Genomic DNA, 14,430 nt, shown 5'->3' with positions numbered 1-14,430 from the left:
AATCTCACTTTTTAAACATCTTCTCTTACTTTTTTTTTTCTCTTCGATCTCTTTTTTATGCTCTCAAATTCTTATTATAACCCATGATATTTATATTTTTTTCTCTTAGGTTTCTTTTTTATACTCTAGAACTCTTGTTATAACAGATTATATGTAGATTTAAGACCGAAAGAAGTATATCATTTTAGATTCAACTATATATATTTGTGTTGAAAAAATATAAAAATAATTCCTTAAATCATTTTTAGTTCCTTAATTTTTTAGGAGACATGGCTTATTCATGTCAAATAAATAAATCTTAGGAAGTAGACAAAATATTTAGTGTTGAGCAAGCACTATAATAACCTAACCCGAATCGAACGTATCTGCTCCTTAATTTTTAATATAAAAACAACATAAAAAACATTTACCCTTTCCAACGTTATTTTCCTTTTGTATTTTTTTGTTCCCATCATTCTCTGTTCTGCACTTGCATGAATTTTCAAAGCTTCAGGGTTTATGGCCTCTCTCTCTCTCACTTGCAACCCTTTTTGCCCTCTTTTCCCTTATAAACTCTTCACTCGCAGACTCACTTGTGTTCTTCCAACTCAAAAAAGGCCCTGACACTCTTATTTACCTTTTTCCACTGCCCCAACACAAAGGCTCAAAGCTGGGGAGGCTTGTGGGCGTGATTGCCACCATGGGTGTCTCTTCTCAGACCACCCCTTTATATTGCCCCTCTTGTTCCCGCCACTTCCGTACTGCTCTCTCTTCACTGTCCCTTTTGGCTCCCTCTCAATCACCACACCCCAGGTTGTTCTTCCTTCAAAGTTTTCATCTTTTCTCCATTGGGTGTCGCTTTTGTCTTTGTGGTGGTGTTAAGTTGTTTGTTGTTGGTGTGTGCACAGTGTGTTTTTCTTGTTTTGGTTGCTTTGTTAGATGGCTTGAAGAATTTGCTTTGCTGTCTGGAGTACTGTTCAGCTGAACTGTCTTGTGTTTGATGGTTTTGGTTTTTCTTTGCGTTTGAACTTTTGATATAGGGAATAGTGCGTTTCAGGGGATTAAGTTTGAAGTGTTTAGTATGGTTTTGTTTATCGTTTCCGGTGTTTTGTGGAGTGTCTAGTTTCCACTTGTGTTTCTGAATTGATAAGAGGGGTGAGGGGAGGTATTTATTAAAGGTGCAGTAGCAGTTTGATTTGATTGTGAAAGGGTTTTGTGGAGTGTATTTGTGTGTCAGTGTGTTCAGAAAATGGCCTCGGAAGCATTTTGGTAAGGTTGTACATTGTGACTTTGTTATTGTGAATGTTCAGTTTATAGATGGTTCAGGTATTGCCAGTGGTTGAACGTGGTTTTCACTTTAAAGGGCATAAAAGATTTTCACAAAAGTATAATTGAAAACTCGTAGGGGCGTCACCGTGTAAATTTCACTCAAGGCTGCTTGTGTCTTGATAGTAGTTTTCAAATTTTTTATTTGCTAAGCTTTCGACACCAGTGACTAAAAAGTTTAATTAACGTAAAAATTTCATCATTGAATGGCAAGTTACTAAAAGATGAAGGGTAAGTTCTAAATCATGAAGGGGTAGGTAAATGATATTAAGGTTCTATGGTCTTCGAATTGTTTTCTCATCTGCACTCTTTTTTATTTGGAATTCTATATCTTGCATTACTGATCAAACAAAGAGTAAGCTAAAATTGTTTGTGTTAATTGTTGACTTCCATAGTGGAAAGGTTCTTGTACCTTCCTGGTTTGATACCGGTGATCAACTCCCATAATGTTTACATAATCTCACATAAAAGCTGGCAACTGCATATGATCCTGGGACTAACTATATGTAAATGTGGAGTACGTTGGCAACTGCATATGATAATGGGTATTTTTTAATATTATTTGTGACATTTCAAAAGTCAAAATATGTATTGCTTTAGCTCACACCTATGGGAGATTTTTTTTCTTGATTGTTCTTGTACCGTTTCTTCTTCTTGCTAAACTGAAAAGCTAAATATGCCTTTATATTCCATTCATTGGTATCTTTTTTATTTATTTTTCTTTTAATTTTTTTTGCATGATATGATCTGCAGAAGAAAAATCCAATCAATCCTGATCGCCAACAATATCCTTCGACACAGTGCCTTGTCTTTCAGAAAAGGTTATTCCTGCCTAAAGAGAACACCTTTTGGGTTGAATAAATTTAAGGACGTGGAGTATAGCTATAAATCTCCAGTAAATATTTCAGTTAAGAAATTTTCACACATGTCATATGGCATGTTGGAGGAAAGGAGAAATGAAGAAGAGTTGGCTCGATTTCCCACAACCCCTGCTATGCAATACTGGGTTGAGGAACGGAATAAATTATCTACACGTAAAATGGAAATACAGTCGCAGAATAAGTTCAGGATTGCGTCAAATGCAGCTACTTCAACTGGTCAGAAACAGGCTGTTTCTTGGAATACAAAGCACACAAATGTGCAGCAGGAACTTGATGAACCTGCCTTGCCTTCTGTTAAACATTCTAAATTAAACAACTCAAAAGGGTTGACAGACACCAAAAGGGTGGACAGCCTGTTAAAGGTACCTCCATCAGAGATCCATAAGGAGAAGGTTGATAGAGTTAAAGACAATTTCGATTTGGATACAACTGCAAAGGATGAAGCTAATGCAACATCTGTTAAAAAAGCACGTAGCTCTGAACAATTAAAACTTCGAGGCAGGCTTTGTAGTATCTATGAAGACATATTGGTTGTTAATAATATTTCTCTTGCTGAGGAAGTTGCTAAGATGCTTACAGTAAATTACAGGCATTTTATTCATGCATGTGATACTGAGGTACAATTCTTGTCTGTTTTAGCATATATTATGGTTGTTCCTTGATTGCAGCAGTGTACATCTAAATTCTTGTCAAGTTCAATGAATTTGTCCTTTTGAAAAATCATACACATTGAAGTGATATATTATATTCTTAAGCCATTTCTTCAATTGAGTGCATATTAGCTATTGTATCAGTATGAATCTCATGGACATTTCATAAATCTTGAAATAATGTATCAACTTTTAATGTTGTCCAAGGTGGCCAAGATAGATGTCAAACAAGAAACACCTGTAGATCATGGGGAGATAATATGCTTCAGTATTTATTCAGGTCCAGAGGCTGATTTTGGAGGTGGAAAGTCATGTATTTGGGTAGATGTTCTTGATGGTGGAGGCAAAGAGATCTTTAATAAGTTTGCTGATTTTTTTCAAGATTCATCCATAAAAAAGGTAACCTTCTCTTACTGGACCCTTTTTTGCTTTAAATCCTATCACTCCTCTTGATGTGCACCTTTTAAGGCCTGTTTTGGCTTATATTTTACAAAAGTTGATTTTTGAAGAATTGATATTAAATAAATTTGATTTGTGTTTGGGAATAATATTATATAAGTTTAGAATAATTGATTTTGTTTGGTAGAGTAGAATCTCTTTTGAAGTGTAAATGCAGGATTTTTTTTTAAAAGTTTGATAGGTTAAACAACTAGAATTAATTTTATTTGATGAAAAAGTAAAAACATTTCACTTTCAAAGTCATTTATTCTTACCCTATTAACAAGGGATGCTGAAATGTTTTTTTTTTTCTGAAATTCAAAGCAGTAGCTTACTAGCTTCCAAAAAAAGCTTTAAAAGAATATTTCATATAAATTAGATTTTAAAAAGGTTATCCAAGTGCATAATTCTAGCTTCATAAACAAAAGATGGCTTTATATTACTTTTGGGTTTGCGACATGGGATTCAAAATAAATTTTGAAGTAATCAATTCGTTGGTGCATTCTGTAGGTCTGGCATAACTATAGCTTTGACTGTCATGTTATACAAAACTATGGATTTAAGGTTTCTGGATTTCATGCCGATACAATGCACATGGCACGGTTGTGGGATTCATCCAGGCGCTGGGTTGGTGGTTATTCTCTTGAAGGACTTACAGGTGACAGAGAGGTAATGTGTAGGGCTAAACTGGACCATGAAAAGGATTTGATTGGTAAGGTGTCCATGACAACTATATTTGGCCAGAAAAAGGTGAAGGTAGATGGATCTGAGGGTAAAATGACTACCATTGCTCCTGTTGATGTGCTGCAGAGAGATGAACGAATACCTTGGATATGTTACTCTGTCTTAGATGCTAGAAGCACTCTAAAGCTTTATGAGAGCCTAAAAAGTCATCTTACAAACATGCCTTGGAATCTTGATGGAGTACCTGTTTTACACAAAAACATGTATGATTTCTACCAGGAATATTTGCAGCCATTTGGTGAGCTTCTAGTCAAAATGGAATCAGAGGGAATGTTAGTTGATCGGTTATATCTTAAAGGCATAGAAGATGTGGCCAAAGTCGAGCAAGAGGCAGCTGTTAATAGATTCCGAAAATGGGCATCGAGATATTGTCCTGATGCCAAGTATATGAATGTTGGAAGTGATGCACAATTACGTGTACTGCTCTTTGGTGGCACCATTAACAGGTGCTCATCATTTAAATCTTGTGTGGAGCATGTTTCTACCTTAACAAATTGATAATTTTGAAGTTGAAATTGATACCTCACAATCTTTTCTTTGGTGAATGATATCATGCAATCTGAACTATACTGAAACATGCTTTGTAAAAGTACTAGACATATTCATTATGTTGATATCGTTATAGTTTATCATTTTCTCGTGCTACATTATTCATTACAGAAAAAACCCTGATGAGGCAATTCCAACTGAGCGGATTTTCAAAATTCCCAATGTTGATAAAGTGATTGCAGAAGGCAAGAAAGCTCCCACAAAATTTTGTGATATTAAGTTGAATAGCATTGGATACAACCTGAATGTAGAGATGTACACACCAAGTGGTTGGCCGTCAGTTAGTGGTGATGCTTTAAAAGTCCTGGCTGGCAAAGTTTCTGCTGAATATGACTTCAATGAGGCTTGTGATGTGGATCTTGATGTTGAAGATGGAAATCCTTCTCAAAGTGAAGTTTTACCCAAAGAAATAGACAAATCTGCTTACGGAACAGCTTTTTCCTGTTTTCCTACAGAGGAAGAGGGTAGAGAGGCTTGCCATGCCATTGCTGCTTTATGTGAAGTCTGTTCAATCAATTCTTTGATCTCTAACTTCATCCTTCCCCTGCAGGTAATATTCCTTTTTAAATTTTTTATTTTGAATATCCCTTGTCTGGTGTGGTTATTGATTTTGATGTTACCCTATAAACTTTGCTTACCCAGGCATCAATGTATTGATACTGCAATATAAATAGTGCGCTAGTTTTTGTTTATGTATGCTAGAGCAAGAGAGAGGATGAGATTTGCGATTACTTGATTAATCCAATGCTTGCATTAACTTAAAGGGGGTTGTTGGTATATTATAGATTGTGTATGTATTCAAGTTTGTTGGTTATGTATGTATACTCTATGTTATATTAATCTGTTCTCAATGGCAGGGGCACAACATATCAGGAAAGGATGATCGAATTCATTGTTCCATAAATATCAACACGGAGACTGGACGCCTGTCAGCAAGAAGGCCAAATCTGCAGGTTCTGATAACTTTTGAGACTTAGCTGTTTGTTTACTTGAAATTTTTAAATGCCATTTTTTTTCAATACTTCATCTATGTATTTATTTATTTATTGATGATGGTAGTTCTATCTTTTTATGTTTATAAGTTATGAAGTCATTTATGTGGCTTCACTTAATAATACGTGCATTTAGGAGAAATGGTCCTTGATATGATATAAAAGCCTCTATGACGAAGTAGTTAGGAGGAGTTTGATTAATTCTTCAAACAATGTTTATTTTTAAGCAAGGTACATGGTTGACCTGTGCATTGTCCATGCTTCAGGCTCAATGGACGTAGTATGACAAGCCAAGTTCAATATATATCCTCACCTAATAGTTTAAGCTTTTAGAACAGTTGGTTCTTGACAATGCTAAATTCTTAGTGTAGCAATAGAACAGCTCATTATTGGCAAAAGACTAAACAGCTATCTATCAGGATTGATATGAAATAAATGTTAATCTAAGCCTATTATTTTAGATAAAAATGTGCCAAAGTTTTCCTGTTTGCTGTAAGTTTAGTTCATGAACTCTCTCATTTTAGTAAAAGTTCTTTTATCCTTCCTACGGACTGTATATTATCTTGTTTTTTCTGTATTTTGTTATGAATAAATTATTCCAAAGCTTAACCTATTTGGTGAAAATACATAAATGTTCTTATTATACATGTGCTCTCTCGGACAAGTCCCATTTGGGCTTGAAGTATGAAAAATGCACAAGCCTACCTGTGCTGAAATTCAACATTTTTGTTAGAAGAATGGGAGTGCCAGGGATCCAACTCTAGACCACTTGGTCATTGAGGCCCTAATACCATGTCATGATTCATCTCAAAAGTTTAAACTGTCAGGTTAAGATATGAGTTGTTTTATACACTAAGTAAACTCATTTTTCATGTACATTAACCACTTACAATGAATTATGAATCTAATTGATTTTTAATTTGAACTTTGAAATTATAGTATGGGTATTGCATACTGTAGATAAATCATTGGATTTTAAATTTTTTTTATTTAATCTAACATATATAATTCATAAACTAGAACCAACCTGCTTTGGAAAAGGACCGTTACAAAATCCGTCAAGCATTCATAGCCGCTCCAGGGAATTCTCTTATAGTTGCTGATTATGGACAGGTTAGGTATTTACTTATCTAATTGAACTAGTTACAAGAAATTTCCTTCTGTTGACGGAGTTGCATATGGTTGCAGTTGGAGCTTAGGATTCTTGCACATCTTGCTAACTGTAAGAGCATGTTGGAAGCCTTTGAAGCTGGTGGAGATTTTCATTCGAGAACTGCAATGAATATGTACCCATATATTCGTGAAGCAGTTGAGAGAAAGGAAGTGCTTCTTGAGTGGCATCCTCAGCCTGGTGAAGACAAACCCCCAGTTCCTCTCCTGAAGGTAAATTGTCTTTGGATCTATTTAAAGTGGACCATAAGCACTAATAGCCTTGCTGTTAGATACCCAAAAATATTTTGTTAGTTTGGTATATCTCATTATGTTGTAGCTCATTGTATGTCAGTAATGAACACATGATACAATTAAGACATGTTAAATTTAAAGGCTATTTTCTTTCTTCATTTATGATAGGACTCCTAGACATCAACAAGATGTTTATGGGCCTAATATATGGCAAGTCTTCACTAGGAGAAAGGGAGTGTAGTTCAGTAGTGAAGAGAATGAGAAAGAGAGTGGGGCCCAGTAGTGGGGGGAATGAGAAAGAGAATGGGGCCCAGTAGTGGAAGGAATTACAAAACCAGTTTGTACAGTACGGACTGTCCAAGCCTTTTAAATGCTCTACTTAAGCCACATCTCTTGTAGATGTAGGGCTAAATCACCACCTGTGAGGCTGAATTAAGGTAGCCCCTGAAGAGGCCCATCAAAGGCACCCCTAAATCAATTTAAAAATAATTGCATGGTGTTTCATTAAGCATGGTTAAATATCGTAATGGATGGATCAGGTACAAAAGTGAATCCCTCCCTCCCAAAAGGGAAAGAAAACAGTTTCCATGTATTGGCTGCCACCTTGTGTAGCAGTTATCAAGAAAATTTATGGATGAGATTAGGGAAATAAATTCTCTCATATCACAATATTATTAATAATGTTTTGCTTTATGTTAACCCAAGTAGACGAATTATTGGAGATCTACATGGACTAAAAATATGACTAAATTATAGTATATAAGCAGATGCAAAATTCATCTTATAAGTTGATTTTGTGGGGTTGAGTTAAGTTTAAAGTCCACTTTCTAAGAGGGACATTTTAAATATTAGAGCAAAACCCAGAATTCAGGAATTTATGCAAAGAAAGAGCAGCTACTGCTTGTACTGTTGTGAGGGAAATCATCCGACATTGGGCACATGTGTTTGTGGTCTATATATTGTGGGGTTCCAAACAGTTACACCGAAAAATTCATCAGAGTTTGGGGATGTCTGAGATGTATTTAATAATTAAGATTTGAGGTTTAGTTAAGCTTCTTGTAGCCAGCTCCAGTTCTATAAACTTATAGAACACAGGCATGATACATAGTAAATTTGGAATCAAGATTTAAACAAAAATATAATCATCTGCTCATTGGTTGATCTTAAAATAGCGTACCATTTATCTATTTTTGACATTTCTTTTTCATTTCAGGATGCCTTTGCTTCTGAAAGAAGAAAAGCCAAAATGCTTAACTTCTCAATTGCGTATGGAAAGACTCCAGTTGGGCTATCAAAGGATTGGAAGGTACCTTGAATTTTGTAGCTTATTATGAAGGGCTTAAATAGTTTACAAGTCCTCTTCATTATTGATTTAGTTGTCCGAAGAAGGTTACATATATTTTTTTCTCAGGTTTCTGTGAAAGAGGCTAGGAGAACAGTTGACCTTTGGTACAATGACAGAAAAGAAGTGCTGAAATGGCAAGAAGAACGTAAAAAAGAAGCTTGTGAATTCCAACGGGTTCACACATTGTTAGGGCGAGCCCGGAGGTTTCCGAAGATAGACCCAGATCACAGCTACCATAAAGGTCATATTGAGCGAGCTGCTATTAATACACCAGTCCAGGTCCTTGATCTTTCAAATACTTTTATACAATAGCCTGCCATACTCCCTTTCTGTCTCAATTTTGATGGTTACTTATAGTAGATGTATAATGTACCAATTCGCTTATAGCAGTTCTACCATCTAAAAAAGGTGACTTGTTCTTGCTATAGTGGGTTCACCATATAATCGGTTACATTCAGATCTCTTGGAAACTTTTTCCCTCTAAGAACAACAGTGAGCGGTGAGAAAATGGGTCACATTAGGCTTGTGAAAACATCACAAATCAAAGTTTATATTAAAATGATAATTCATATAAAGCTGTGAATAAAATTATATTGGAGGCTAATTGCATTGTTCTTAATTTCCTATCGATTTAGAGAAGTACACAGATTGCATTAGTCTTGTCAGCTGTTACTCTAGTATATTAAAGCAAAAATTTCCATGTATAAAATAAAATAATAAACAATATTCTCACCAGACATGCCATTGGTGTGAGTGTGTGTGTGGAGTTCCACAGAGTGGCTTCTCCTCTAAATGTAAGCCTCCATGTTAATAAACAGTTTTGGAGAGTAATTGATGGTGTTTTTCTATTGGCAACAGATTTATATTATTCTTCCTTCAATCCATAAAGTTTTTTATCCATATCCACCTTCATGCCTTTTTTTCTGGCTCTTCTGATTTGTCAAATATTACAGGGTAGTGCAGCAGATGTTGCTATGTGTGCCATGTTACAAATATCCAAAAATAAGAAGTTGAAGGAGCTTGGATGGAAGTTACTTCTACAGGTTAATATTTATGTCTAGAATTTTCTGCTTTTTTTTGTGTTCACTTTTTGTCAAGTTTCATTCAAGTATATTCACACAGGTTTGATTTCAATAATATATTTATTCACTTTTTGAGAGAATAGGGCATGGACAAGTATCAGTGAAATTAAAGAATCATTAACTGTGGAATATAATTTCTATTGATCAGTGAAAAAAGTGATTGTTTGTGTTACTGTTGGATGAGGAAACTGATATATTTATTGAAAGATAACTACGGCTTTTATAAAGCCTTTACAAAACAGAAATCACAAAATTAACTCCTACAAAACAGCCACTTTAAACAAACAGAAAACTATTGCCTATTAACTAGCCACAACGTTACAGACCAAGTCATACTGCCTATTAATCAGCTATAACGTTACAGACCAAGTCAGAAACTCCAACAAATTCCTCCCCGTAAACTGAAGTATGCTGAAACAACATCAGTTTACTCAAGTCGTCGAACTCCAAGCATGCTTCTGAATTTCACAAATTGATCTAGCTTAATTTGTTTAGTCATTATGTCTGCTACTTGATCTTCAGTTCCACAAAACACTAACCTCATAGTCCCATTAATTGACAAATTACGCAAGTAATGGTACCTGACATCAATATGTTTTGTCCTTCGATGCATAACTGGATTCTTGGACAATTTTATTGCTGAACTATTGTCACACATGATATCGATACACTTGCTGCTTAGAACACCCAACTCCTTCAGAATTCCTGTAAGCCAAACTCCATGACATGCACTTGCAGTGGCAGCCACATTTTCAGCTTCTGTAGATGATAGTGTTACAATTCCCTGCTTCCTTGAACTCCAACATATTGCTGCTCCATTTAAAAAGAAAACATAGCCTGAAGTGCTCTTCCTGTCGTCAATATCTCGCGCATAATCACTGTCTGTGTATCCCAACAGATTTACATTCTTACTCCATTGTAATAAACTCCAACATCTAATGTACCTTTTAAATATCTCAGTACCCTTTTAGCAATCAGCATATGTTCTTCTTTGGGATCAGCCATATAACGAGAAATCAAACAAACCACAAACATTAAATCGGAACGAGTTACCGTGAGGTACATTAAGCATCCTACTAGTTGTTTGTACAATGTTGCATCGACACTTTTATCGCCTGACTTTGACAAGAAGGTGCCAGGGACTATCAAATTCTTTACTGCATTACAATTCGACATATTGAACCTTTAGCATACTTCTTTTGGCACAAATGAATTCCTCCTTCGTTTTGATAAACCTCAATATGTCGAATTGTAATGCAGTAAAGAATCTGATAGTCCCTAACACCTTCTTGTCAAAGTCAGGCGGTAAAAGTGTCGATGCAACATTGTACAAACAACTAGTAGGATGCTTAATGTACCTCACGGTAACTCGTCTCGATTTAATGTTTGTGGTTTGTTTGATTTCTCATTATATGGCTGATCCCAAAGAAGAACATATGCTGATTGCTAAAAGGGTACTGAGATATTTAAAAGGTACATTAGATGTTGGAGTTTATTACAAACGGAGTAAGGATGTAAATCTGTTGGGATACACGGACAATGATTATGCGCGAGATATTGATGACAGGAAGAGCACTTCAGGCTATGTTTTCTTTTTAAATGGAGCAGCAATATGTTGGAGTTCAAGGAAGCAGGGAATTGTAACACTATCATCTACAGAAGCTGAAAATGTGGCTGCCAGTGCATGTCATGGAGTTTGGCTTACGGGAATTCTGAAGGAGCTGGGTGTTCTAAGCAAGCGAGTGTGAAAGTAGTTCAACAATAAAATTGTCCAAGAATCCAGTTATGCATCGAAGGACAAAACATATTGATGTCAGGTACCATTACTTGCATAATTTGTCAACTAATGGGATTGTGAGGTTAGTGTTTTGTGGAACTGAAGATCAAGTAGCAGACATAATGACTAAACCAATTAAGCTAGATCAATTAGTGAAATTCAGAAGCATGCTTGGAGTTCGACGACTTGAGTAAACAGATGCTTGGTCTGTAACGTTATAGCTGATTAATAGGCAGTATGACTTGGTCTGTAACGTTGTGGCTAGTTAATAGGCAGTAGTTTTCTGTTTGTTTAAAGTGGCTGTTTTGTAGGAGTTAATTTTGTGATTTCTGTTTTGTAAAGGCTTTATAAAAGCTGTATTACCAAAGCAAGCTCTTTGATACTTACCTACTCAATTGCATTAAAATTCATTATTCCAATCTTTGAATGGTGAAGCAAAATGCTCCAAGTAGTCTGCTTAAGCAACCGGCTGTTGAATGAAAAGCTATACAAATTATTCTTTTGAAATAAAGATAATTCGTGGCATCTTGATTGATGTATTTTCCGTTTAGCCTAATATTCCAGTTTATACATTGGTTGCTTTGACATTTTTCCATTTTAACACGCTCTTCAATTCCTCATTTTCTGATCTTTAATATGTGAATGTCATGAGCATTGAGCTTCCTAACCATGGATGGTGTAGATTGCTTAAATAATACGTCTCTTAATCCTCCCTTTTTTTCATTAACTTCTCATGATGTCATCTTCTTTGTTTGTATTACTTTCATATCTCTATTACCCTTTGTCAATCCATTCCAGTGTGATGTTTCACTTCTCAATGTTAACTAAGATTTTTGGCTATGGCAAATCAGGTTCATGATGAGGTCATATTGGAAGGACCAACAGAGTCAGCTGAGGTTGCAAAGGCCATAGTTGTTGAGTGCATGGAAAAACCCTTCAACGGTGAGAACTTTCTCAAGGTCGGCCTCTCTGTCGATGCCAAGTGTGCTCAAAACTGGTATGCTGCAAAATAGATGGCTAGTCATACAATATTAAAGGTGATGAATTGGTGTGGTGGGGTAATTTTGCACCCTTGATTTCATACAAAGGCCATCCATGATTGGATTGAGGTGTTTTCTTGGCAGCATGATTCCTTTGGTAACTGTAAAACAGAAGAGGCTGCTACTTCTGTGCTTCTTTTTCCATGGCAAAGGAATTGCCCTTGAGGTTATCTTCCTTCATTTCTATAGAGGCCCTTGATGTTCTGGGAAGAGTAATTCCATACTGATGTTTTGTTGTGCATAGCATTTGTGTCTTTGAAGGAAGAAACTAAGGGGCAAAGCCCTGGTGTTAGCCATTTGACTGCTTCTGTTATCTGTTTATTATGATTCTTGGTGTATCATTTGTATGCATCATGTAACATTATGGCATCATGGCTTTGTGTGCAACTGTATCATGTGTATATTGTATATAAAATACAAAATTTCTATTTCATTTACATCATGCAGCAACAAGTGTTTAGGTAAAAAAATTGATGTAGGATTTTTAGTGTGGCTTTTTTTTGGTCCCTAAATCCTTAATTTAACTTTTAACTTGTTTTTTTTTTGTATAGGAAAATCTTTTTTAATAAGAAAATTGATAGAATTTGTTCATAACTTTTCTGTCACTAGAAGGCTTTTATGCTTTGTTTGGATCAAAGAGTGGAAAGTTGAGGGTGTTTAGATTAGGGTATAATAAATAAAGTGAATGTGTGAGGAAAGTTTATTAAAGTATGTGAGTGATGTGATGGTTGTAAGAATATTTTGAATTATTTATAATTGTGTAAAATATAAGATTACAAATTTATCCTTGTATATAAAAAAAGATAAAATAAGTAACAATTAATTTTGTGCACATTATAGTTAATTAAAATAATGTAAAATTTCCATTATAAATATTAAAGGGAAAGAAATAATAGGGTAAATCTCTTGTGTATATTGAACACACAAGGTTAAGTTTATATAGAAAAAGAAACATATGGGCTAAGCCTATTACATAAATAGAATTATCTAACAATATCTATAATATCTCATAATATCTAACACTCCCCCTCAAGTTGGTGCACATAGATCATATGTACCCAATTTGTTACAAATGTAATCAATTTTAGGCTCTCGTAAAAGTTTAGTAAAAATATCTGCTAATTGATTATTTGAATTAACAAACTTGGTCTTGATGTCTCTCAATATAATCTTTTTTCAAATAAAATGACAATCAATCTTAATATGTTTGGTTCTTTCATGAAAAACAAGATTTGAGCTAATAAGAAGAACAAATTGATTATCACATATAAGTGTCACTTGAGTGACCTCATGAAATTGCAATTCTTTTAAGTAACTATTTAAGCCAAATAAGCTCATAAGGAAGAAGCCATAGCCATAGCTCTATATTTTGTTTTTGCACTAGATCAAACACAACACTTTGTTTCTTGCTCTTCTAAGAGATCAAGTTATCTCCAATGGAGACACAATAACCGGTAGTTGATCTTTTATCAGATGGAGATCTTTCCCAATTAGTATCTGAATAACAAACAATTTTAGTATGATTATTATGATCGTATAACAAACCTTTTCCAGGAGAGTCTTTAATGTACTTCAGTATACGAATGACTGTATTCCAATAATCTTCACATGGAGAATTAAGAAATTGACTCACCATATTGATTGCAAAGGAAATATTAGGACGAGTAACAGTGAGATAGTTCAATTTTTCAACTAATCTTTTGTATTTCTCAAGATCTGAAAGAGGCTCCCCCTGATTGGGTACAAGTTTGACATTGGGATCCGTGGAAGTATCAACAAATTTTGAATTCATCAACCCAATTTCCTCCAAAATATCTAATGCATATTTTCTTTGATAGGTAACAATATCAGTATTGGATTGTGCTACCTCAATCCCCAAGAAATATCTGAGTTTGTCAAGATCTTTGGTCTGAAAGTGTTGATAAAGGTGTTGTTTTACTTGTGAGATGTCATAGTGATCACTGCCTGTTAGAACAATGTTATCAACATATACTACAAGATAGATACACCCAACACTCGAATGACGATAAAAAACAGAATGATCTGCTTCACTACGAGTCATACCAACCTGTTGAACAACATTGCTAAATTTTCCAAACAAAGCCCTTGGAGACTGGTTAAGGCCATATAAGGATTTGAGAAGACGACGTACCAATCTAGAAGACTTCCTTTGAGCAACAAAATCAAAAGGTTGCTCCATATAAGTTTCTTCCTGCAAATCCA

At 35.0% G+C, this 14,430-nt stretch overlaps 1 protein-coding gene across 1 annotated transcript; it reads left to right on the top strand.

Annotated features, from left to right (window-relative positions):
• The first annotated feature begins 423 nt into the window (after positions 1-423).
• On the top strand, positions 424-12,644 carry LOC137831183 (DNA polymerase I A, chloroplastic/mitochondrial). The gene is made up of 12 exons (XM_068638758.2): positions 424-792; positions 2,059-2,803; positions 3,044-3,235; positions 3,785-4,464; positions 4,679-5,117; positions 5,425-5,520; positions 6,580-6,672; positions 6,748-6,942; positions 8,177-8,269; positions 8,375-8,587; positions 9,262-9,351; positions 12,019-12,644. Exons 1-12 carry the CDS (start codon positions 680-682, stop codon positions 12,178-12,180), a joined length of 3,111 nt encoding a protein of 1,036 aa, XP_068494859.2. The 5' UTR covers positions 424-679; the 3' UTR covers positions 12,181-12,644.
• The last annotated feature ends 1,786 nt before the right edge of the window (positions 12,645-14,430 follow it).

The sequence above is a fragment of the Phaseolus vulgaris genome, chromosome 6 (genome assembly GCF_051622355.1).
Source record: "Phaseolus vulgaris cultivar YP4 chromosome 6, ASM5162235v1, whole genome shotgun sequence".
NCBI lineage: Eukaryota > Viridiplantae > Streptophyta > Magnoliopsida > Fabales > Fabaceae > Phaseolus > Phaseolus vulgaris.
This window is presented reverse-complemented; position numbering and strand designations above follow the sequence as displayed.

Bases quoted from the DNA above. Each gene is read 5' to 3' on its own strand.
- LOC137831183 (XM_068638758.2), top strand. From the start codon at position 680: ATGGGTGTCTCTTCTCAGACCACCCCTTTATATTGCCCCTCTTGTTCC. The intron at 793-2,058 runs GTTGTTCTTCCT...TATGATCTGCAG, and splicing joins TCTCAATCACCACACCCCAG to AAGAAAAATCCAATCAATCC. The intron at 3,236-3,784 runs GTAACCTTCTCT...TGCATTCTGTAG, and splicing joins AAGATTCATCCATAAAAAAG to GTCTGGCATAACTATAGCTT.